This window comes from Takifugu flavidus, chromosome 16 (genome assembly GCF_003711565.1).
Source record: "Takifugu flavidus isolate HTHZ2018 chromosome 16, ASM371156v2, whole genome shotgun sequence".
In the NCBI taxonomy this organism is placed as follows: domain Eukaryota; kingdom Metazoa; phylum Chordata; class Actinopteri; order Tetraodontiformes; family Tetraodontidae; genus Takifugu; species Takifugu flavidus.
Window position 1 is genome coordinate 7,881,253 of NC_079535.1, and position 22,067 is coordinate 7,903,319.

At 47.9% G+C, this 22,067-nt stretch overlaps 1 protein-coding gene across 3 annotated transcripts; it reads left to right on the top strand.

The window, feature by feature from the left end:
* Nucleotides 1-797: 797 nt before the first annotated feature.
* On the top strand, nt 798-21,746 carry bahd1 (bromo adjacent homology domain containing 1). Of its 3 annotated transcripts, XM_057058242.1 has the most exons (8): nt 10,244-10,551; nt 13,504-13,601; nt 13,733-15,502; nt 16,727-17,121; nt 17,306-17,465; nt 17,535-17,614; nt 18,719-18,810; nt 18,886-21,746. In XM_057058242.1, exons 3-8 carry the CDS (start codon nt 13,870-13,872, stop codon nt 19,076-19,078), a joined length of 2,553 nt encoding a protein of 850 aa, XP_056914222.1. In that variant the 5' UTR covers nt 10,244-10,551; nt 13,504-13,601; nt 13,733-13,869; the 3' UTR covers nt 19,079-21,746. The 3 variants fall into 3 exon arrangements, with proteins under 3 accessions (XP_056914220.1, XP_056914222.1, XP_056914221.1); XM_057058240.1 differs by lacking the exons at nt 10,244-10,551; nt 13,504-13,601 and adding an exon at nt 798-1,161; XM_057058241.1 differs by lacking the exon at nt 13,504-13,601.
* Nucleotides 21,747-22,067: the final 321 nt, after the last annotated feature.

Sequence of the window (22,067 nt, forward strand, 5' to 3'; positions counted from 1 at the left end):
AATCTAATAGACAGAAGTATAAAAGATGCAGTTTGTGACTGAGCGACAAACTAAACTCATCAGAGTGGGTGGGCGCGTTGAGGACCCTGAAGGCACCACGAAAGGCTGTGAAAACAAGACTAAACCAGAGCGGGTTGATGACATTTTAAGATTCACGATCCATCAAAAACACCTTCAGCCACCTCGGACGCATGCGTTAAGAGTTTATATTTTACAACACCTCAATGTAAACTAAATAAACAGTTTACAAAACCATTACAGATCAGTAATAAGCAATGATGCCTCAAGGAACTGTTTTGTCAGTCCACTAAAATCAAACTTACATAATTCACTTAAAAATGCACAAACTGCTGACACAACTCCCCATCATCATCATGGTGGACCTTAGTTGTAGCAGCCTGCTGTGGGAGGCAGCAGCCAGTCAGTCAGTCAGTCAGATGTCAGTCAGTCAGTCAGATGTCAGCCAGTCAGTCAGATGTCAGTCAGTCAGTCAGTCAGATGTCAGTCAGTCAGTCAGATGTCAGTCAGTCAGTCAGCCAGCCAGTCAGTCAGTCAGATGTCAGTCAGTCAGTCAGCCAGTCAGTCAGTCAGTCAGTCAGTCAGATGTCAGTCAGTCAGTCAGATGTCAGAGCAGGCTCAGGCCCGACCAGCCAGACTTTAACCTAAGTGTTTGAAAGTGCCCGGTTTAAGGACATGAATGGGCCGCAGCGGGGCTGCTGCTGGTGCTGCTGTTGCATGGGACGGTGACATGTGCACGGCGCGTCCGTGGCCCTTTAAGAAACTCCATGTTTTCGCTACATGATGCGTCAACATAAAAAAAAAGAAGCGGATGATGCTGTTATGTAAAAACACGCTGAAGTAGAGCCGTACTTTGCAGGAACCTGCCCAGTGTTTCCTCGCTTTCGCCTCCGGAGCAGAAGAAGAACACCGAGGCGACACTTTGGACGCGGAGCGCACGGAAGCGGCGCAGTTTTGGAGTTTGAAAAGCCGGAGAGAAGAGACGGGCTCCAGCCGACCAACTCAGCATGAGTCGCCCTTCGCTCCGTTTTCCTTCTTCACTTGTGGGAATCGCACACTTGGCGCATCTCCCCCTCCACCAGCGGAAGTAATCCCCCTGTTATCGAACCGTCTTTCTGGGTTTCTCTCCGGGCTGCAGGCACGGTAAGACCCAACAACTCCGATCGCCACCCGGGGCAAAACTGAAAGTGTCAGGCGGGACTCGATCGAGGCGTCTCGGGGTCCGGATTGCCTCGGTTTCAGACCCCTTTTCTCTGTTTTGGTGGTTAAACGTGCAGGGATTATCTCATTAACGCCTTCCTGCCCTCGTGCAGGTGGCACGAGAGCGGAGACGTCATTCGTCGGCTCAGCTCGTGCCTGCGGAAACATGTCACACAGGCGAGGGTCCGTGCTGAGTTCACGGTCCATCACCGCTGGACTCAAGAAGTTTTAGAAAAAGATTCAGCAAATCAGATCCAAGTGGCTCGACTCGACTTTTACATTTTTTGACAGTTTCCCGGACGCTCTGTTCATTTCTGCTGCACTTTTCATTTAACGAGTTTAACTTGACGCCTCGTCGCAGTGGAATTTACGCAGTAGCCTGCCAGCCAGCCAGAGAGCTTCTTATCGGGCAGATTTCAGTTAATAAATAATTCCATATCGTTATGATGGATTAATGTCTCGCTGATAGATGAGATATGTGCGGTAACTCTCTGGTTTATAATCGCGACAGACCACTTTTACACTGGTTACTCAATGGGGATTTGAGAGTAAAGATATTGCCTTTAAATCTAACAGATCTGTTGCTAGAAATGTGTCACATGCAGAGTGAATGAGTTTAATGTCTGTGTTTATTATGCTAAATATCTTAAGAAACTTAGAACATGCAGACATTGTATTATATCATCAGTTCTTTTGCAAAAGCTATGGGGGAAAAGGTTTATTTTAGAAGGCAGAACCCCGGGACAGACCCGGGCTATAGGTGCTGGTCATTTCTTTCAGTTGCTTCCCTTCTGTGGAGTTCAGTTTCTGGGCTTTCCTTTTTCAGGCCCTCAGCGGATTATCTTATTTATAAATTTTTTATAAATCAGTCAGGGTAGCTGTCAACATCAGCTCAGGAAAAGCTGATGTCTCTCTGTAAATAGGATGTGCACGGTTTAACGTGACATAAAGGTCAACGTACAAGTTGCCCAGTGTGTTCTCCAGTATAATGGTGTTTTTAAAGCCTGACAATGGAGCCTCAGTCCTGGAGGTCGTTGCATGTTTGTGTCGAGTCAGTTCTCCAGAGTTTACTTTGACGGGCCCCTCACAGCAGTGTGTAGAATGGATGCACGGCGCCCACACGTGAGTCATAAGAGCTGAATATTAATGGTGGACATAATCCCATTACTTCTGAAGGAGTGTCCTGTTGTGGTCACAAACAGGAGGGGGGCATGGAACACGCCTGTCACCCAAACACACTCCTCCCTGCGGTCCTGAAGCAGACACACACACACACACTCACACTCACACTTCCTGCTCTGGTGCCCCTGATCGTGATCTTTAGTTTATACTTGTAGTTATTTTGTGACTGTGTTTTTACATGAATGCACCTTATTTTTCAAATTTATGTGGTTCTGAATTGGAAAATAATGTATTCAGTTGAAAACAGCATCCTGCTCAAGGCTCAAGAACACGTCTCCTTTTTCCAAAACATTTGCCACAGTCGGGCTGTTTGTTGGATGTGAAATGTTACTAAAGCGGAGCTCACACAGATATGAGTTCAGATGTGCTGATTTAGAGAAATCAAACAAAGAGTGATGACTCAATCAAATGCAAAAATGATAATCCCGCATCAACACGGCTCATTTTCAGATATGCAGCCTCTCTCTTTGGTAATAAAAAGTACAAAAATGGAACAAATATTTCATTCAAGGCTATGTACTTCCTGTTTGCGAGGAGGTCGAGGTTTCTCATTTATTCCAAAAACAGACTCGGTTGGCTTGGAAAGACATGTTATTCTAAAGAAGAGCCCCAGATCGTCAACAGGCTTGTTTATGCGTGAGGGGAAACTTAAACAGAGCTCCCTGTTGTGTGCGTCTGTTTTACCAGGGTGCTGAGTTGCGACACTGATAAATGACGAGATGAAAATCGTGTTGGGTGGGGGTAAGAATGTGTGAAATGGTTTCCAGTGGCTACGCTCTCCCTCTGACTGTCTCAGAGAGGCGACAAGGCGGCAGAGTGATAACAGATAACTGTTTCACAGGTTACAGAGTGAGATTATCAGGACACAACCGGCTCTGAGATCCATGTCAAAAGAAATGTTAAAAACAACATTTAAAAACACAAAATCTCAACAGCAAAAAAAAATAAAAAATACTGAGCAGTTATTTAAGTTTAAAGTTATTTCAGTGTGGACAGAGGCTCTGTTGAGGCTACAACACTGGCATTGACCAGCAGAGGATTGTGGGAAATTTTGCAATGCAGATGGACGACTTAATGATGAGGGTGTGTATGCAGATCAGAGTGAACTTTATAAGCGTGAATATGTGGCAGCACGTCTGCAGCCTTGTTTAAACAGAGGCCACTTCAATTCTGGATTATTAACCTCTAAATCTCAGGACAGGTTTTTCAGTGAAGGTGAGCCAGGCCAGACTCACATCTGGAAATACAGCATATTTCGGGGGAAAGGGGGGGGGGGCAGGCAGCAAGCCCAACAGGTTACAGACCCATTTCAGGTTCAACTTTAACTTACTGTTTTTTCCTGGCTGTGCGTGCAAACTGATTTCCTGTTATTTGGAGTGCTTAATGTAATTGCCTCCGTTTTTTTCCTCATCAATTCCCAGTAACCCACTTATGGTAATGCAACCTACACGCTGACCTCATTACCACCTGTCTCACTAGCGCTGAAATATTTACAGATTAAAACAGTTATTTCTCTAAGCACAGTTTTACCCCGTGTTGCGTAACATGAGAATAAAACTGCATTACAGTATAATTTAAAGAGTTTTAAGTCAGACGGGGAGACTCACCCGGGCATAAATTCCTGTATTGTGTTTCTGCTCCCACTTCCTCCAGTATATTTTCTGGAAACAGCTAACAGGAGTACAGAAGTTACAGTTGGCAGTTTTAGTGTGGTGCCCCATTAAATGTTGGTTTATATGATAGAAAGATTGCTGCTTCTGAATTCTCGAATAATTTGCCAACCAGCTAGCAGGACAATAGTGTAAAAATACTGTGGCGGTTTAATTTAGTAGTTTAATTTAGGAGTAATTTAGTATTGAATGTGTTCTAACTGTTCTTTTTTGGTTTGAATTGGATTTTCCTTCCATAAGAAGGCCGTGCAGACACAACAGCGTCCTCTCAGCTATTGCCTGCCTTACTTCCACTGGTTACCATTATGCTGTAATGCACTAATTATAGGTCCAAATGGAGGCAGACAACTGCAGACAGCTGTGGATTGTGATTATAGTTGGGTCAGTGTGAAGGATGTGATCCACACATATACAGTGGATGGTGAGAAGCCCCGGTAGCCTGGAGGTGGTCACAGATTGGAAGCACATGGGTGACTGCAGCCAGGATACGGAGCTGTTTTTCACATTGTCTCTTTTTTTTTAGTGATCTGATCTGATCTGTTAGTTTCTCTTATGGCACCGAGTCTCCTGAGAGCGGGTGTGAACCGATCTCACTCTGTCGTGAAGTTCAGATTTGTCTTTTCCCGCTGTGGCCCGCCGCCTCTGTTCACCTAATCGCTGCTCAGATTCACTGTTTGATCTGCATCTGTATCTGAGTACTGGAATTAGGTGGAGGTTGTTGATGCGGAGATACAGTGGAAAAAACCCGCGGTGACTCATGTGCACGCTCTGATCGTATATAACGGCGCGAGCAAACCAGAATGGAGGCGATTGTGTTTCGTCTCAGTCGACATGTGGCTGTTTGTCGTGGCGAGAGGACAAATTTGAGCGGAGGAAATTCTGAAGGTGGCGAGACAAAAGCCAACAATGTGAAACCTCTGTGGTCAGAGGGTGATACACAATCAGGTGATGTGTGTGTGTGTGTGTGTGTGTGTGTGTGGAAAAATATATTTTAGGGCAATGTGTTGGTAAATGATACTTCATAACAATCAACTCAAATTGAGACTGGTCTCCTTAGCAACAGACTTGTTGGCCGTTTCCTGAAGAATGGGTTTTCTTGTGTCTTGTTCAGTTGTTTCAGTGTTTCTGGGGTTTGAATTGTGAGTAATCTGGATTAATAAAGATCCACTGTAATCTGCGCTGGGCCCCCTCACAGCCGTTAGGCCCCCCCTGCTTTCTTTCTCTCCGTCCCCCCATGTTTTCCCAGCTCACTCCGGCGGAGCGCCTGGACACAGCTGTGGAAATTGCAGGTCTGTTCGATGGAACCGTCAGAACCCCTCAGACCAGCGTCAGCTGTTGACCAGCCCACAGCTGCAGGAGATGTAGAGCTTTCAGAGCTCAATGGGTCTTATCCTCACACACACACTCACATTGGGATTGTTTGCACGGGTGTGTGTGACATTAAACCCTGCTTGGCTCAGGCCGAGCAGAACAGAAGCCCTCGCTGTGACCGACAAACATCCGGCTCCTTCAGTGAACGGCACATGGCACCGAGCGTCCTTCGGTTTGGCAGATGCTTAAGGCCGTGGCAGGTGGGCAGGCGGGAGGCGGGCCCCCTCCTCGCTCCGTCCTCAGCTGGTCTGAAAATCCAGCAACAGGCCGCCTCTATCAGAGAGGCATTGTTCACCAGGACGATGACAAGCTCTCTCCCGCTCTCCATTCTCTGCTCTATCTCAGCCCATCACTCATGCCTTTTGATTCTCCTGCTTTCTCCTTTTGTTGTGGCGTTCCCCCCCAGTTCCTCCTCTCCCTCATGCTCAGAGGTTCTGCCCCCTCTGTGTAGCTGTCAAGCACAGAAAGCCTGGAGGCTGGACGTGAAAAATTGCCCAAAGTTTGATTTTCTTATGGAGGAGCAGTGCAACGGCGCCTCTCCTTCCTGGATCATCTATGTCCTTTTGCTTGTATTTTTCTTTTTAGTCCAGTCTTCAGCCCTATCTCTCTATCTGTTGGCTCTGCTCCCCCCCCCCCCCCTTTGCCAGCCAGGCTGTCTGGCATCCTGCCCCATCCCTTTGAAGAGGAAGAGTAGAAGCAGATAATTACACTTCCTGTCCTGTATCTGCTCTGCAGTGCTGAACTGTCATCTCTACATTTGTAGCCTTCTTGCTGAAGCTGAGGAATCACAGCTTACTACCTGTTCTCCTGTCTCCAACACACCTTCTCTATGCCCTTTATCTCCATCTGCACATTATTTCTGACAGGAATCATCATTTTTGCTCTTTATTAAAGTGCAGGTACAAAGCACATTATACTGTGCATTGTACGCCGTATAAAAAAATTGGATCCCGTTAAATCTACAAAAATCCCCAAAAAAGCACAGTACAAAATAATACCGAACTATGATATAAAAAATGAAAACAGGCACAAAAACATGAAGCGAACATCCCATGAATTGTGGCGGATCCTTTAATGGTAGCTCCGAATCCCAATTTTGAACAAACATTTCACTGCCTATTTATCACAATCAGACGTTCAAACCTCATTTCAGTGTTATGTTAGTGAATTAAAGACAGGCCGTGCACGTCCTCGTCATCTTGACTGTACAAATGTGAAGCCGTGAACTTCTGGATTTGTCCATCGTACTTTGTTCGGGATCTGGCGCAGTCGAGGTCTCACTCCTGTGATTTACGACCAAACGTCAATCCGGATCTATCAGCTCCATTGAATTGGGGCATCAAATAACTAATTAAAGCTGCGCTAATGAGCATGATGGCGTAACATGACAGGTATGATTGGTGAGAGGGGGCGTGGCTTATTTACTTACTGGAACCAAACACGTGTTGGTCGTGACAGTTTTGCGTCACTTCTGGGATTTCCAGGTTTTACGCCTGCATGTTCTGTTTGTCATGCACAGATAACAGATCAGGACTGTTGCACTCTTGTGTACATGCACACCTCAGAAGCAGTGATTGTGAATGTTGTGTTTACGCCCCGTGAATCACCATATTGGAAACAGATTACCTTCAAAGCTTCAATATTTGAGCTTGTCAGAGCTCATCCATGTCAAATGTAGATGCCCCCGAGCGTCACGGGTTGCTACAAAGCTGCTCTTTGGGTTTGAAGTTTGGCAGGCGAGCTACAAATTAGTACCTTGGCGATGAGCGACTGCTGTACGTCTCGCTAATTAAGACCTGTCATCAGTATTTTATGGTTTATGTTACCGCCTGTCAGCCTTCTAAACGACTCCACTACATTTGTGACTCCTTGAAAGATTAAATAGATATTCAGGATGCATATTAGACCCTTAAACACCATTGAAGCCCTGTTTACATTGGAAACATTGGCTTAAACACACAAAGCAGATAATTAGCAACATTAGCATTTATCTGGAATTGCTGTATGTTTGTGTAATTCTAATGAATGCAGGGTTGATTTCCCTTCATCTCCCGAGGAAATGCACAGTTATGTGGCTAATTGCCCTCCGCGGCTAAAACAAAATGATGTGTGAAGTGCAGTGCAGTCACAGGAAGCCAGACACTTCTTGCTCTTACTAATTTAAGCAGGCGATTTGTCTACAACAGTCCCACATATAGACAGTCCTTTAAGAACCTGAACGAGGACGTGTCAATTACAGGCCCTTAACACTTGCAGATGAATATGACTATCATAAGCTGGCATGTACTGGCTCCATCTACCTTAAATTTCCCACATTCTCTAAAATGAGCCAATATATCCCAGCCAACAGTTAATATCAGGCCAGTGAAATTCATAATAATTCATCTTTTTTTGTCTCTGTCGGAAAACAAAAGAAAGTTGTTTTTTTTCCCAAAGGCGCCTAAATGTGACAGCAAATAGTAGAAACAATGAACCAAAAGCTTCAGACATTTTGGAAAACCTGTTTTTTTTGTCTGTTTTTCTGCGTGCTGCCGGGCAGCTGGAGGGCAGAAGCAGCGCTTTGACTTTGACTTTGGAAGCGAGAGGAGAAATCGATCATGGGAGGAGAGCATCGTTGTTCCAGTCTCCCTGACACGATCTGGCCTCCTTCAGAATGAAAAATTTGCCAACTTCAAGTCAATTTGCAGTCAGATGAGAGTTTCTGGGGGATGGGAGGTTATGATCCTGGCGGATTGGAAGCGGGGTTGAGCGTAGGGCGATCGGAAGACCTCTGAGGTGAAAACATTGGAGACGGAAGATGACACGTCTAAGTCAAGGACGTGGGAGATTTAGGTGTCTGATTACAGCATCCAACCGTCCCCGTGATGTCTCTGTCCACGCCAACCTCCAGATTACGTGAGAAGGGACATGCGGTGGCCCCCTGGCGTACTGAGATTCTGCAGACCCGCACTCAATCTGAATGTTTCCTTTCTTGGTCCGTTCCCCATCCTCCACTTTCTTCCCCGGCTATTTTCTTTAGCGCTGACTCAGTTTAACACGATTACGGCGGCTGCGTCAGTCAGAGAGACGGCGACTGAGCTCCGTGCATGTGACGGCAGAGAATGCTGAATAATTAAAGCAATAATTTATTCGTTTGCTTCTGGTCAACAGCTGAAAGATGTTTTAGTGTTCCACCACACATGCTGTTACGTCCCGCAGCTTCCCTGAATGCTTATTGTTGTGCACCCAGTGTTTCCAGGGTGTCATTTTTGGCAACATCAGGCACCTACAAACGACCAAGAGACACTTGTGAACTGCTAGCTACGACCGCGGCGGCGTGCTCTGAGTCTCAGCCAGAGAGCTCCCTCAGAAGCCGATAAAGAGCAAAAACAGAGCTAAACGCTAATGCTGCGCAGCGCTTCGCAGGTGTGTTTGTCAGAGTTGGTCCCAGCTTTGCAGCCGACATTAAAATGTGTTTATCTGCTGTCTGCGTGTTTGTGATTTGATTGCATCCTGCGCTGCACGGGGAGGCAGGTGCAAGTGCTCCTGAAACGCACCGAGGAGGTGATTTTGCAGGCGGTCGGGGACTCATTGTGACCCCCGTTGGACACAAATCTAATACATGCAGCGTCTCTGAAGGCAGACGTACACCGGCGGGGGTAGTAGCAGGAGAAAGAATCCAAGAAGGAAGGTTTAGCAGGCTGCTAGTTGCAGATAAAGCCGTGTGACTGGATATCTTTGGGAATAAACTGTCCCTGCCTGCCGTCTGATCACAATAAGCAACTTTGACGCCGGGCTTCATTTATTACCTCCCTCCTGCCTTCGGTATCACCGCTCACATGTGTTTGCTGAGTTTGAATTAGCCTGTGAATTAAAATGGCAGGATGATGCATTTATTTGCCCGCTGTCAGTCTCCCGCCGCTCTCTGCGGCGCCTTTATTGCGGTTGAGGTCAGCTCTCAGCAGCCTGACGTCCCCGGGCTTCACCTGGCCCTCACGCCTCATTAACTCGGCACACTCAGCTTGTTTACATCTGTTAATTAACACAGCGCAGAGCCGATATTGATGAGGACAATCACCATTTGTCCCCGCGGAGCCTGATCCTGATGCTGTAGCCACAGTTGGCCGCTAAGAGACGAACCCTGTGGTGCAATATTAAACTTTTCCTGTTTGAGTCTAACTGAAAGGTCAGCGCGCCCGTGGTGTGGTGTGTACTTTGTGAGTGTCTGTAATAGGCTGATGTTATCTGGGGTCCCTCAACAAGGTGGGTCATAAATGAGCCGCCCAACGCTCATCATCGTTACTGGGGTCCGTTCGTTATTCAGTACAGAGGATACAACCAGTGAATCGAATTATATATTTCTATTTTCTGATGTTATTAATCAAAAATCTCCCTGTTGCTGCTCGCCGCAGAAGTTGTCTTCTGCCAGATTTTGTGTGCAGCAAAGGTGCCGTGAAGAATCAAAACCAACAGCTACAGCGAAGTGTCACTTATTACTCAATTTTTGTGTGGGGGAAATATTGGGCAAATACAATCAAAGGGGAGGTCAAACAGAGCAGGAAAGGCGTGGGCGTAGTTGGTGCTTGTTAATATTGATAGTAAGGATCACGCCCCTGTCTAGGATCTATTTCCCCCTATAATTTAAAGCTGCACATTATTAGTGAGGTTGATCATTTTCCCCTCTTATTTTCAGTGTTTTAATCACTCCATCAAGTCATCTTTGGGGGGGGGGGGGGTGATGTGGAATAGTTTGTCCTTTTACCATAAAATAATGCATGGGAGAGTTCTGTTGGGTGGGAAATGATTTCAAAAACGACCAGTTGGAGCGTGTGTGAGGAGTTCGGCCCCTGCAGGGTCACCACAGCCCCGTGGTTGCGCCTTCAAACGGAGATGTCCCGGCGCAGCGACGGATGAACGCAGGCAGTGCATGAATATTATCTCCAGCGTTACTTCCGAAGTAGGTCACCGCTCGCTGCTCACCATGGCTCCGGCTACCGACGGCTGCGGGCTCCGCCGATCGCCGCTCGGGTCGACAGCCCAGCAGAGCAGAAAGTGACCGGGGCGGACGGGATTTTTCGCCTCCTCGCTGCCGTTCGAAGGAGGGATCGTTGTTTCCGACGGGACGCGCAAGGTAACGACGAATCGCGGCTGGTGATCGTCACAGTTGGGAGCTGATCGGATCGGCGGGGCGCACCATCCCCGCAACTCGGCTCTGACGCGGGTTTAATGGCACCGGCACCGGCGAGCCGCTCCGAGCCGCACGGCGTTGGTGTTCGGCCGATCGGAGGCTGGTTTGCTTTCTTTTTGCTCACTTCTCGTTTCTGTGCTTCTGCTACGGCATGTTGGCTGATTAATACGCGGAGAAGTCGGAGCTCCAGCAGGCGGGTGTGCTTCTGCAACAGCCCGGTTCTCCTCGCGTCTGCACGGTTGATCTTTGCTGACATGTTCCAGCATCGGGTGTGCTTGCCTTTTTTGTTGTTGTTGTTTTGCTTTTTTCTTCTTGCGAGTGCTTGTGCCTGAACCTGCATGGAGGTGAAGGGTGGAGGTGGTGGAGGAAGAGGGGGAGGAGGAGGAGGAGGAGGAGGAAGAGGAGGATGGGTAGTGTTTGTGGTGGAGGATTGTGGATCTGCTGGTTTGCTCTGGGAAACGTGGACTTAGTGATATTTGGAGGCTATCACCAGTTTACATGGAAGATGTTCAGCCTTGAGGGAGCTGGGGGGGCTCCTGTCATGATGATAGCTCTCCACCATGTCCTTGCTCTGACGGAGGGTGTGTGACAAGCACAGCCACCCCCTCACACACAGGAAACTACACAGTCAGTTAATATCCCATCAGGAGGTGGGAGAAATCCATGATCGCCGCTAAGTGGGCTTTATGTCTTAGTTTGACTCCATTGACTTTAAAGTGTATAAGGAAGGCTGCTTTAATTCTCTGCTAACATCTTCTCAATTAGTGGTTCCCTGTTTGGCCATAACGAGATCATTAAAATTAAATTAGTAGGGGGCGGAGAGCGTGTTGAACAAGCCAATGTCCCTTTTGAAGTGCTTGTTTTATTTCTGAGCAAAATCAGTTTTATGGGTTTTGGTTTTTCCATGTGTCTTGAGATTGTAAATAGAAAGAAAATGTTCAAATCAGGCCCCCAAGTCCACGTCAAGCTTCAGACGAGAGGCAGGAGCTGAGCGTCCTGGAAATGGCACGTTTCGAACACACATCCCATCAGAATCATTGTGTAAACGGCAAAGAGATAAAACTCAGTAAATAATTTTTAAAAATGCTCCCGCATGAAAGACAATAATGCAAACAGTTATTACATCCTATTCATTAAATGTAATGTTGATGCTTCTCGTGTTGAAAGGGGGAAGTAACCATCAAAGTTTTACAACGGCCTCCTTGAACAGAAGAGAGCAGAGTTGATATTTGAACTTGAAACCTTTCCAGGAAATAATAGCGATGCCCCTCATTGAGCCTCGTCCCTCTATTGTTCACAGTCCTCTTATTCAAATGAGGCAACTTGACTTGATAGCATCAAACTCAACGGGAGCCTCCAACGGCTCTCTTGCTATCTGGAAATTAAATTTCTTTGCTTTTCATGCTTGGCCGAGCCGTTCCGTTATGAGATGGTTTAGGAAAAAAAGTCTGAATCAATTAATGTGTTCTTCACATGTTAGGATCACCAGAAATGCTGCAAATGGTTGTGGTGGAATAGCAGCTCTTCAAAAGGCTTTGGGGGGGGCATAAATACCCTTATTAGTTTTGAAATGTACTCTTTAGGAGCAAAAGGAGGTGGATTTTCTGGGTGTTCAGATGCATCATTTAATCGTCAAGTGCAAGAATAAACTGTTGATTCACACCGTATGCCGAGTTTGGAATTATCCATATATGTGAATCAAATCCCAGACGACTGTTATTGGAACAATTCACTTTGTGAATTGGGATAATTGAGGCCGTTCCTGCAGCTAACGCAGTGTTTTTATGTATTCCTGCGTCGTCACCAGAAGGATTAGGCTGGCAGGAGGGAACACGTACTTATTAGCAATTGTGTGCTGAGCTGCGTCACATTTACTTCCTATAGCGCTTAAACGAATCGTGCTTGAAGGAATCTGGCTCCGTGCTCAGAGGTGACGGCCATCTTCGCCAGGTAATCCCGTGATGGGACAAAAATACCATCAACTCCACTTTAAAAACCCTCCAGAATCCCTTTAGAATGAGACGCTATGCCCAGTCTGGTAAACTGTGTGGAGAGAGATTGAATCAGAACAGGCTTGCTGCTTTGGAATCAACTTTGGCAGAAAACAGCGTGTTCATTTTAGTGTTGTGGCGTTATGAGGGTCCTTCTTATCTTTCTGGATACAAAGGCAGCATTCAGAATCGCGTTTAGTCACAACAGCACAGATAAATGCCGTGGAATCGGCAGAAGGTTGAGATAAGTGACGGCGTCACCTTGATCATCCTGGAGAAAGTGACTTTCCCGCTGAAGGGTCATATCACATAAAGACTCGCGCCCACCGGGCCCTCGGAGGTCGAGTGCTTTAACGCGCATTAGCGCCGCCGCGTGAAGCTGAATTATCAGGAACTCAGGAGCAATTGGGTGTACCTGTCAGCGGTAACAAAGCGTGTGATGCAGCGTGCGTGTAAACACGCTCCTTTGTGTAGCCTGTTGACATGGAAACTGAGGAGGCTATTGTGTAATGAGTGCTCCTGCCACCAGTTTAGATGAACAACCCTGAGAGGCGCCGAATAAACTTTCATTTTCAAACTTTGCTTTCTTGGCCGTGTGAAAACTGAAATATGAGGTGTGTGAGAAATTCTTGCTCATCAGCTAAAATCAGTTAAAACCTGAACTACCGGTACACATCTCGTGAATCATTAATTGGGTTCAACGTGGGTTTGAGGACGTTTAAGTGATCTTTTTACTACAAGGGGGCCAAAAGTTAATGCTTTTTCATATTTGGCCGCTCTACTAAATCATTCAGCAGCGAGAGAACAATTATTTGATGTGTTGTGATCTAAGAGGAAAAAGATCAGGATGTCAAAGTGCACACAGCCTTGGGCTCAAACATTATATATGTGCTCTTTATCCCAGTTTCACCTCCATCCTGTGTGCACAGTGTGGTTTGCAAGTCAAAGCGAACGCCGGTTTAAGTGCAGATATTCTCTGAGGAGCTGGACATTGACAGCAAAGTGGGTAAAACCGCTTGTTAAATAATGCATTTAAAGACCCTGTTTTTTACATGAAGTTCCTCTCAGATTGTGCGGGAGCGTATATGCAGATTAAGCTTTAACGTGAAACGATGTGTGTCATCTCTCTGCAGTGTATGGACCCAAGTGATGATCCGTGATGGCGCTTACTGACGGATCTCTCTAAAGCGCCCCACTGTAGGACGGCGTGTGTGTGTGCGTGTGTGTGGATGAAGAGGAGGCGGTGCGTCGGCCCACAGACGCTGAGAACATGGTGAAAGCTCAGCGGAGCCAGCCTGTGAAATGCAGGAAGCTTCGGCAGGAGAAGGGCTTGAAAGAGAAAGGAGGCGGCGTGAAGCAGAGGAAAGAGAAGAAGAATGAGTTGGGAGGGAAGAGGGGAAAGGACTCGAAGGAGTCACATCGGCGTAGAAGAAAGACGCTGGCGCTGGGTGGCGGAGAGTCGCTCGACTGTTGTGTGTTGCTCACCCGCCTGGAGGAGAAAGGAGTTGTGGTTGGGAAGCACGGCACCTCAAAATCTGGAAAACAGAAGAGCCTCAAAGTCAAAAAGAAGCTGCGCTCCACGCAAAGACAGACTAAATTTGGACTTCAGAGAACCTCCACAGCTCATCAACAAGCACCTGAACCAAAAATCAACCAATCGGACACCTTAATCATGCCTGCGCCTGCATTTGAGCCCCGCAGGCGGAGAATGGCGTCGCTCAACGCCGAGGCCGTCAACAGCTTGCTGCTCTACAGAGACGACGCTGCCCCCTCGAACCCCACGAAGAAACGGCAGGTCGCAAACGAAGATCCCGCCGGCGGTCGTCACGACAAACCTGAACATAGAGGTCGGAAAGCCAAAAAGGTTCCTCTGGCAGGGAAATCGGGCCCAAAGGAAAGTGTGAAAAAACAGAAGCGCTCTGCAGCAGACGCTCAGGACATCGACTGGTTGGCCATCTTTGCCCCGACGCCTCGGCGCCAGGCAGGCCTGACCGCTGCAACGCTGCTCAAACTCACTAGTCTTGCTTACGGATCCAAACGGCAGAAGAGGACGGCGTCCAAACCGGGGACTGAAGCGTCATCCACAGCTCAGGGTGAAGGTGGCGATAAACGTGCAAGCGGTGAAACAGTGGTGACCAAAAGTGTGACTCATCCCAAGCGTGAGGACCAAATAAAGCACAGGCAACAGGGCAAGGATGACCCGATTCATTCCCAACCGGACGCCGCCGTCAACGGCTGCTGCAATCTGTGTAAAAGCGAGGCGGTAGACCCAGACTGGAAGACCGCGGCCGGGGGCGAGGACTGTCTCAAACAGGGGCTCCGCTGCAGCTCCCTGCTGGGATTCTCCTTGAAAACCGTCAAAGAGGAGCAGGTGGAGACGGAGGTGTCCTCCTGCTACTGCTGCACTCAGGAGAGGTGCGTCAAGTACTGTCACAGACTGGCCCTCTTCCTGGAGGACAAGACCCTCAAGGAAGCGGAGTCCGAGGTGTTCCACCACCATCACCACCACCACCACCACCATCACCATCATCTCCCCTCCACCCACTCCGTGACCCACCCGGGGTCCATCACCATCAGCCCGCACACGTACCCCTGCCTGCCCGGTTACTACGTCCACTTTGGCCACACGGACAGCGCCCCGTCCCCCATATCGCCGCTCACGTTATGCCCAGGAGGCGGCAAGGGAGCCAAGCTGCTCCCCAGCGCCGCGCCGCAGACCTCAGGAATAACCCACCCGGTGTACTGCTGCACCTCAGTGGAGACGTGCTACGGAGAGCCCTGCAGGATCAACAGGTTCTCCTCCTACATCAGGTCATCATCCGGCGTGATTCCAGCCATCGCCCGAAGCGGCTGCTCCTTCAATCCCGCGGACGGCCCCAAATGTAACCACGGCACAAAGAGAGGTGAGCAGGAAGCGGCTTTTCTGGGACTTTATCGCATCTTCTCAGGCATTTTTTTTTTTTTTAAGTAGGCTAAAGCAAAAATCCAGGATGAAATATGCAATATGGGAAAGAACTCCTCCCCCAGGTCCTCTACGCTCTGTATTGATAACTGGTGGGAAAGGAGAGGAAAAGTGTCGTATTTCACTCCTGAAATGCATGATGTAGATGTTCCAGTTATTGATTAGCTAAATTCAAACAGCTCCGAGCTCACTGGTGCAACTGGTGGACGTCTCATTCAAAGGTCGCTCCAGCAGCTTTCAGTGACATCATTAGCGGTCTAAAAAACTAGAACCAGAGGAAACCGCCCTCCCCAACTGTCAGAACAGAACGTCTCATTTCAGGCTTCAGTCGGAAGTCAAACCGGTATCAGATAAAGGTCAAGACCTCCTTTGTGTGAGCATGAATACAGGCTGCTGGGCGCTGAGTACGAGGCTGATTGTGTGAGCTCCAGCGTCAGTGGTTCCTGTGGTCCAAAGACCTGAATCAGAGCGACTCAAACGACACGTGGGTCCCACCTCAGGTCATCCTGCGGTCCGACACGTCTGCTTCTGTGCTCGGAAAGCCAGTCTGCGGAGACGAACCTCCTCAATAAGGGCACCATCGGCCTGTCAGCAGAGATGACTTTTTTTTTACAGCGTTATTCCCGGGAGACCTGCTGCTCCGCTCGCCGCCGAAATGACAAATGATAAATACATGTTAGGGTCTTCCTGCTGCGCCTGATTGCATCTCCTCAGTGAATCAGCGTGTATTGATCAGGCTTGGCTGACATCTCCATCGCCTCGCTCCAGCTGCTCGGGTCAGCAGACACGTGTCGTCACGCTCGCAGCGTGAAACAGAGCGGAGCGGTTGGGATGTCGGCGGCGTTCCGCGCCGTCTCCAGGCAGAGCCCTCTCGAACAGGGACGTTTCCAACCACAGCTGCGGCTTTAGATGAGCCGTACAAATGAGCCGGGGTTGCCTTTCTGTGGGTCGGTCGCAGCGTTTGTGGACCTCCGCCACATCGAGTGCGGACGTTCATGAATGATTTCAATGGTTTTTTATTCTGGGACATTTTTGTCTCTGTAAATTCCTCTAAAAGACATTAAAAAAAGATATTTTATTTGATAATCCAAAAGGAGGAAGTTCTTATGCGTGCTGGATCGAGGCGATGCTCTTCCTCATTATTTTCTTTCCGTTCTCTCCTCAGACCCATCCGGCCTCGCCGATCACCACACCCCCTCCGTCCCCATCTGCCCCAGCCCCAGACTCCTCACGGGCTGCCCCGTTCCCACCGTGCCTCCAGCGGGCCAGGCGGTGCCCCGCCTGCAGACGCCGCTGTCCGACCCCAGCCAGCCGCAGCCCCCGCTGCGAGTGGCGAAGGAGTGTCCTCAGAGCGCCAAGTCGCCCAGCGGCTCGCGGTCCGGCGTGCGCGGAAGCGGCGGCGCGGCTGTGCGCCCGCACGACAGGGAGAAGAAACTGAAGCCCGTCTCTGCTGGCGCGGAGGAGCGAAACGTTGCCAGGCAGCCAAAGAACGGCCGCCAAAAAAGCACCAACGGCTGGCGGCCGGTCGGCCCTCCCTTCCACAAGAAGGTTTTCTCAGTGGTACGTGCTGGAGCTGTGCGTCGTCACGGCGATAATGAAATTTGGTGTAATTTAACTTGGGTCTCCGGAGGGAGTTTGGGGGGGATGTTTGGCGCTTGCGTCACAGATTCCCGATTGCCCACGTTTCTGCCGAAACACGTTAAACACGGATGGCACATTGACTGACGCGTGACTGTGTCGGCAGGGAGAGGAGGCGCCGGTGCTGAGGAAGTGTTTCCAGGGCGTTCAAAGGGACGGGGAGCTGATTCAGGTCCGGGACACCGTTCTGCTCAAGTCTGGACCTCGGAAGAAATCCCTGCCTTATGTGGCCAAGATCTCAGCCCTGTGGGAGGAGCCAGAGTCAGGTAGAAGGCTTCACACTTAGAGGAAGAAGCTGCGGTGGCTGACCTCCAACATGTGTTTTCTTTTCTCAGGAGAGCTGATGATGAGTTTGTTTTGGTACTACCGTCCAGAACACACACAAGGGGGACGCAACCCCAGCGCACATTGTGAGGTGAGTGATTGGGTTTCCTGAGGACTGGTCAGCTTCCTGGTCAGCTCTCAAACCAGTAACAGGGCTCCAGTTCAGCCTGAGCAAACAGGTGCAAATCGGGTGTTATTTGTGGTTGATAAACACACCAGCGAACAGGGCTGAGAAACTGTTGGATTTCCTTTTGGAGAGAGCCAACAACTCAAAACGCTGCTATTAGACTGGAGACAAGAGCTTTAGCGTGAACACAGAGGGGCGGCAGCTGCGTTTCAGCATCGTGACATAATACTGCAGCGCTGAATTAGCTCATCCAGGAAGAACGGGACACATCTAACCCCTGCTAACCATGCTAGCGGTCTTTAGCGAGGACTCATCAAGTTAACAGCCGCAGTTCTGATGGGTTGTTCCATAATTAGCCCAAATACCAGCAATGAAGAGATCCCCTTTTCTGTCCTCCAGTATTAAGGAAGCCACAACTGTCTCGGCATCTCTTCGTTTCTCCTTGACCTGGCTGCTGTTTAAAGAACCCAGAAAGGGATTTTTTTAAAGAAACAAACCTAGCAAACGCTTTGCTGCCTGAAGAGTTCACATGTTGGGGCTTTGTTGTACAGCACTTTTAGCTTTTTAGGTTGACCCCGGAGAATTGACATGTGAATGAAACCACAGTCAGTAAAAGGTCCTCTGAGGGTTCGACTCAGCAGCCACTGGTTGTAGCCAAAGGTCACTTTGGCCCAAGTGTTTGAAAAAGTGCCTGAAAACCAGCGGCTGCACAGGCGGGTGCACACGCAGAGCCACCGCTTCTGTTTCTTGTTTCCTGTTGTCAGTAATGGCCCAGAGGGACAAGTTGCACTTTATTAAATCTCCAGAAACAAACAAATTTCATGAAGTCTGTCATTTGTCAGCCACACCAAAAAGAAAAAAAAAATAGGCCAACCACGCAGCACTCACATCACGGCCGCCCTGCGAGAACAGTAGCAGTATTGACGGTTCAGGAGCGACGCGTGAGACAGAGGAGCATTGAAACCGGCCGGCCTCGCGCAAACATGCAGCCTGTGAAGAATCTGCTGGTATTTCCAGTAATCTGTAGGCAAACGCAGCAGTAAAACACGACTCCCTTCCCCCCCGCAGAATGAGATTTTTGCGTCTCGACACCAGGACGTGAACAGCGTGGCCTGCATCGAAGACAAATGTTACGTCCTGACGCTGGCACAGTATTGCCGGTAAGGAAGGAAGCTCGGCAACACAACGGAGATTCGTCGGATCGATCTGGTGACTCATCGTGTGTTCCTTTCCAGATTTTGTGCCTTGGTGAAACGCCGTAGGGACGGAGTGCACGACAACGCCGCCTCCCTCATTGTGCCACCCATTGTTGGCAACGCAACGCCCACCCACCACTGTGTGCCCGATGACGTCGACCCGGAGCTGGTGTTTTTCTGTCGACACGTCTACGACTTCCGCTACGGACGCCTCCTCAAGAACCTGCAGTAGCGCCCGAGGTGGCGGGACGCGCCCCGCTGACGCCGCCGTCGGCGTCTTTTCACTTTAATTAGCCGCGTATCGACCTGCTGTGTGACGTTTAGGATGGAGGCTCGAGAGAAGTGCTTATTTTGTTTAGAACTATCTTGCTATGTTGCATCCACGGGCTGACATGTCGTGTCGGAGTTTCTATTGCTGTGTACTGTAAACGGTCTTTATCATAGTACAGTGGCTGTCCGGCCTGGCAGCAGCTCTGTGAAGAACCTGGATGTTCTCTGCTGTATAAAAATGCCACTGTAGCTCTTAGGAGTAAGACATTTGTGTAGACGTGAAGAGAATCAATTTCATGGATGTGAAGCAGCACGCCAGCGACTGAAGGGAAAACAGAATGTTTGATGATGTCATAGACGTTGCATTGATGTCTCTGTCGGCTGGTCTGGTTAGCTTAGCGCGGCTAAGACTGGTTGGCTGAGTTAGCTGTTGTCTGTAGACACTTTGGTCTACTTGTTTATGGTGTTCAAGGTGAGCTATGCTAACTGGTTTCTGACTGCAGCTACATGGTTAAACATCTAAATCAGCATTATTCAGTTATCATTTGCCTTGTTGTACGACCACAACACAACAGGAAATGCGACCGTGGATACGCTTTTTTGTGGGTTTCCGAGAGTAAAATAGGTCTCATCTGTGACTAAAATTGACCTCTGTGGAGGATTTCGTAATTTTGTACTGGCCTGCACTCTAGAATGGAAGCACACTTCTGCTTTTTTTAGGTTTGCAGGATAGAAATGTCAGGAAAAAGCCAAGTTGGTGAGGAGATTTTTGTTATATCAGTGCTTAGACAGAATTTACATTTTCAAATATTTTTTTTGTTTGTTTGTTTTGCCAGGTATGTGGTCGGACATCAGGTGTTGGCTGACTGTACATTTGGATTTATATATCTGGATGACTGTCTGTCTTTGGCAGATGGTTTCAGTTAGTCACCTATATTCTTGCTTGTTCACCAATGAGATGGTGAGTAATGTATTACAGTGTAGCATTTAGATCTGTGTTGATGATTCATTCCTCTATTTGAGAGAAGACGCATATTTATTTCTGTACTGATAAAATATTTATTTTGGACAGATCCTTTTGAAGAATAGAGTTTTAGATGAGTGGCTTTTGTTGTGGTGTAGAGCAGAGGTCAATCTGTCCCTCCGTAGCTGCGCTGTCGCCCATGTAAAGTGTTCAAGGCCGTTTGCGGCCGTGTTTCTGCAGCTTCTCCAGTATAGAAGCATTTTCAGACGGGCGATACAGTTTTGAAGGACACCTGAGCAGAGATGCTCCACCTGCAGGACCAAAACGTACCTTAGCTTCTGCCAGTTCAGCCCGTTTTCCCTCCGTTGGCTCCTCAGTGGAAAGCTTTGCCTCTTCACCTTTAAATGCAGAATCATCTAAACTCACCTTAGCCTGTGCCCTCAATCTTGCTGCCTTAGAGAACATTCCCAGCCTTTCATTTAGGATTGTGTAATCAGCCGGAGGAACGGAGCTCTTTAGTGTGCTGAACCTGATTCCTCAGTGCTTGAGATGAACAGCGGGTGTGCTGTGCTCATCTCATCTTATGTGATTTGAATGGCTGCTACGCTCATCCTCCATCAGCACCCAGGCAGGCCTCTGCTAGACTTTGGTTCAGTCTCAGTGGTTTCAGAAGGTTTATTTACCCATCCATTAATATCTCGGTGAGTAGAGAGAGAAAGTTCAATTTCTTTGGTGAATTATCCCCTTTAATATCATTTTGTGTCACCATTAAGCCATTTTCTTGCTCTATGTTGCTATGCTAAGCTAAACTAGCCACGTGCTGTAGCCTCATATTTAGCCAATTGATTTTTCACTCCGGACTTTGACAAGTAGAAGATTTGTCTCACCCAGTAAATGATTTCTTCGAGTTTGTGGTGTTTTAACTCACCTTAGAGAAGTGGCTGTTTTCAGCTTAAATTCCTGAAGCAGGGATGAATTCTAAATTTTAATTTCTTTGTGCTGTTATTTTTTTTTTTAATGACCACATTTTCACTTTATCTGCTCTGACTTCCTTTGAATGTGGGGCAGGTGGATGAAATGACGTTAAATGCTAAAAACAAGCATCTTGAAATGTCTATACTTGACATATTGTTCTGTCCATCAGCCAGCGTGGATATCAAGCAGGTACAGAAGCAGATCATTAAAACAAATCAGATTGATAAAATAGTTCAGGAACTACACATTTCACACATATTATGGCCTTAGGAAGCACTCAGCAGACTAAATGTGTTCAATCACGGTGTCCAATGTCTTAATCGGTGTCCTGTGCCTGTTTACTTTATCCCGCACATGTTCCAGGTGTTTCCCATGAATTCAAGGACTGGCCCACCTTCCAAATGCCTTCTTATTTTAGTCTGTTGATACAGATTTTTAATCACCACACAGAAATGTTTGCACCAAAAAGAGATCAATTTGAGCAATGATTATCATCACATCTCCAAATGTATTAGGAAAAAATAAAAAGCTATTTTGTTCTTTTGATGTGAGTTTACGTTCTTATTCTCTGCATGGTTTTGGAAGTATCTTGGAAATATTAATCACAGCACAGATTATTTGTATAGTTTCAAATGGACCTCTGTAATATAAGATAATATTTAATTGTAATAAATAATATATATGCGTTTGAGCCCGTGTTTGGTGGATTTATTTTTTTTACTGTTTTGCTTTTACGACCCGAAGGTTGGTGGTGTAGTAACAGCTGTCGGCCACGTGGCGGCGCACGCGCATCTGATTGATTAGGGTTGGAGACTGACGCCAGGGTTTCCCAGTTGTAATAAAGATGCACTTAAGTGCTTGTGTGGAACAAAACACTTTCCGGGAAGTGTTTTCGACTGTAATTTGCACAGATGTTCCATCGCCTAAAGGCATATTTCCATTTGATTCATGTTTTACTACAGAAAATCTGAAAATTGATTCTCCACTTTCGAGGCATCCCAGTTTAATTCAG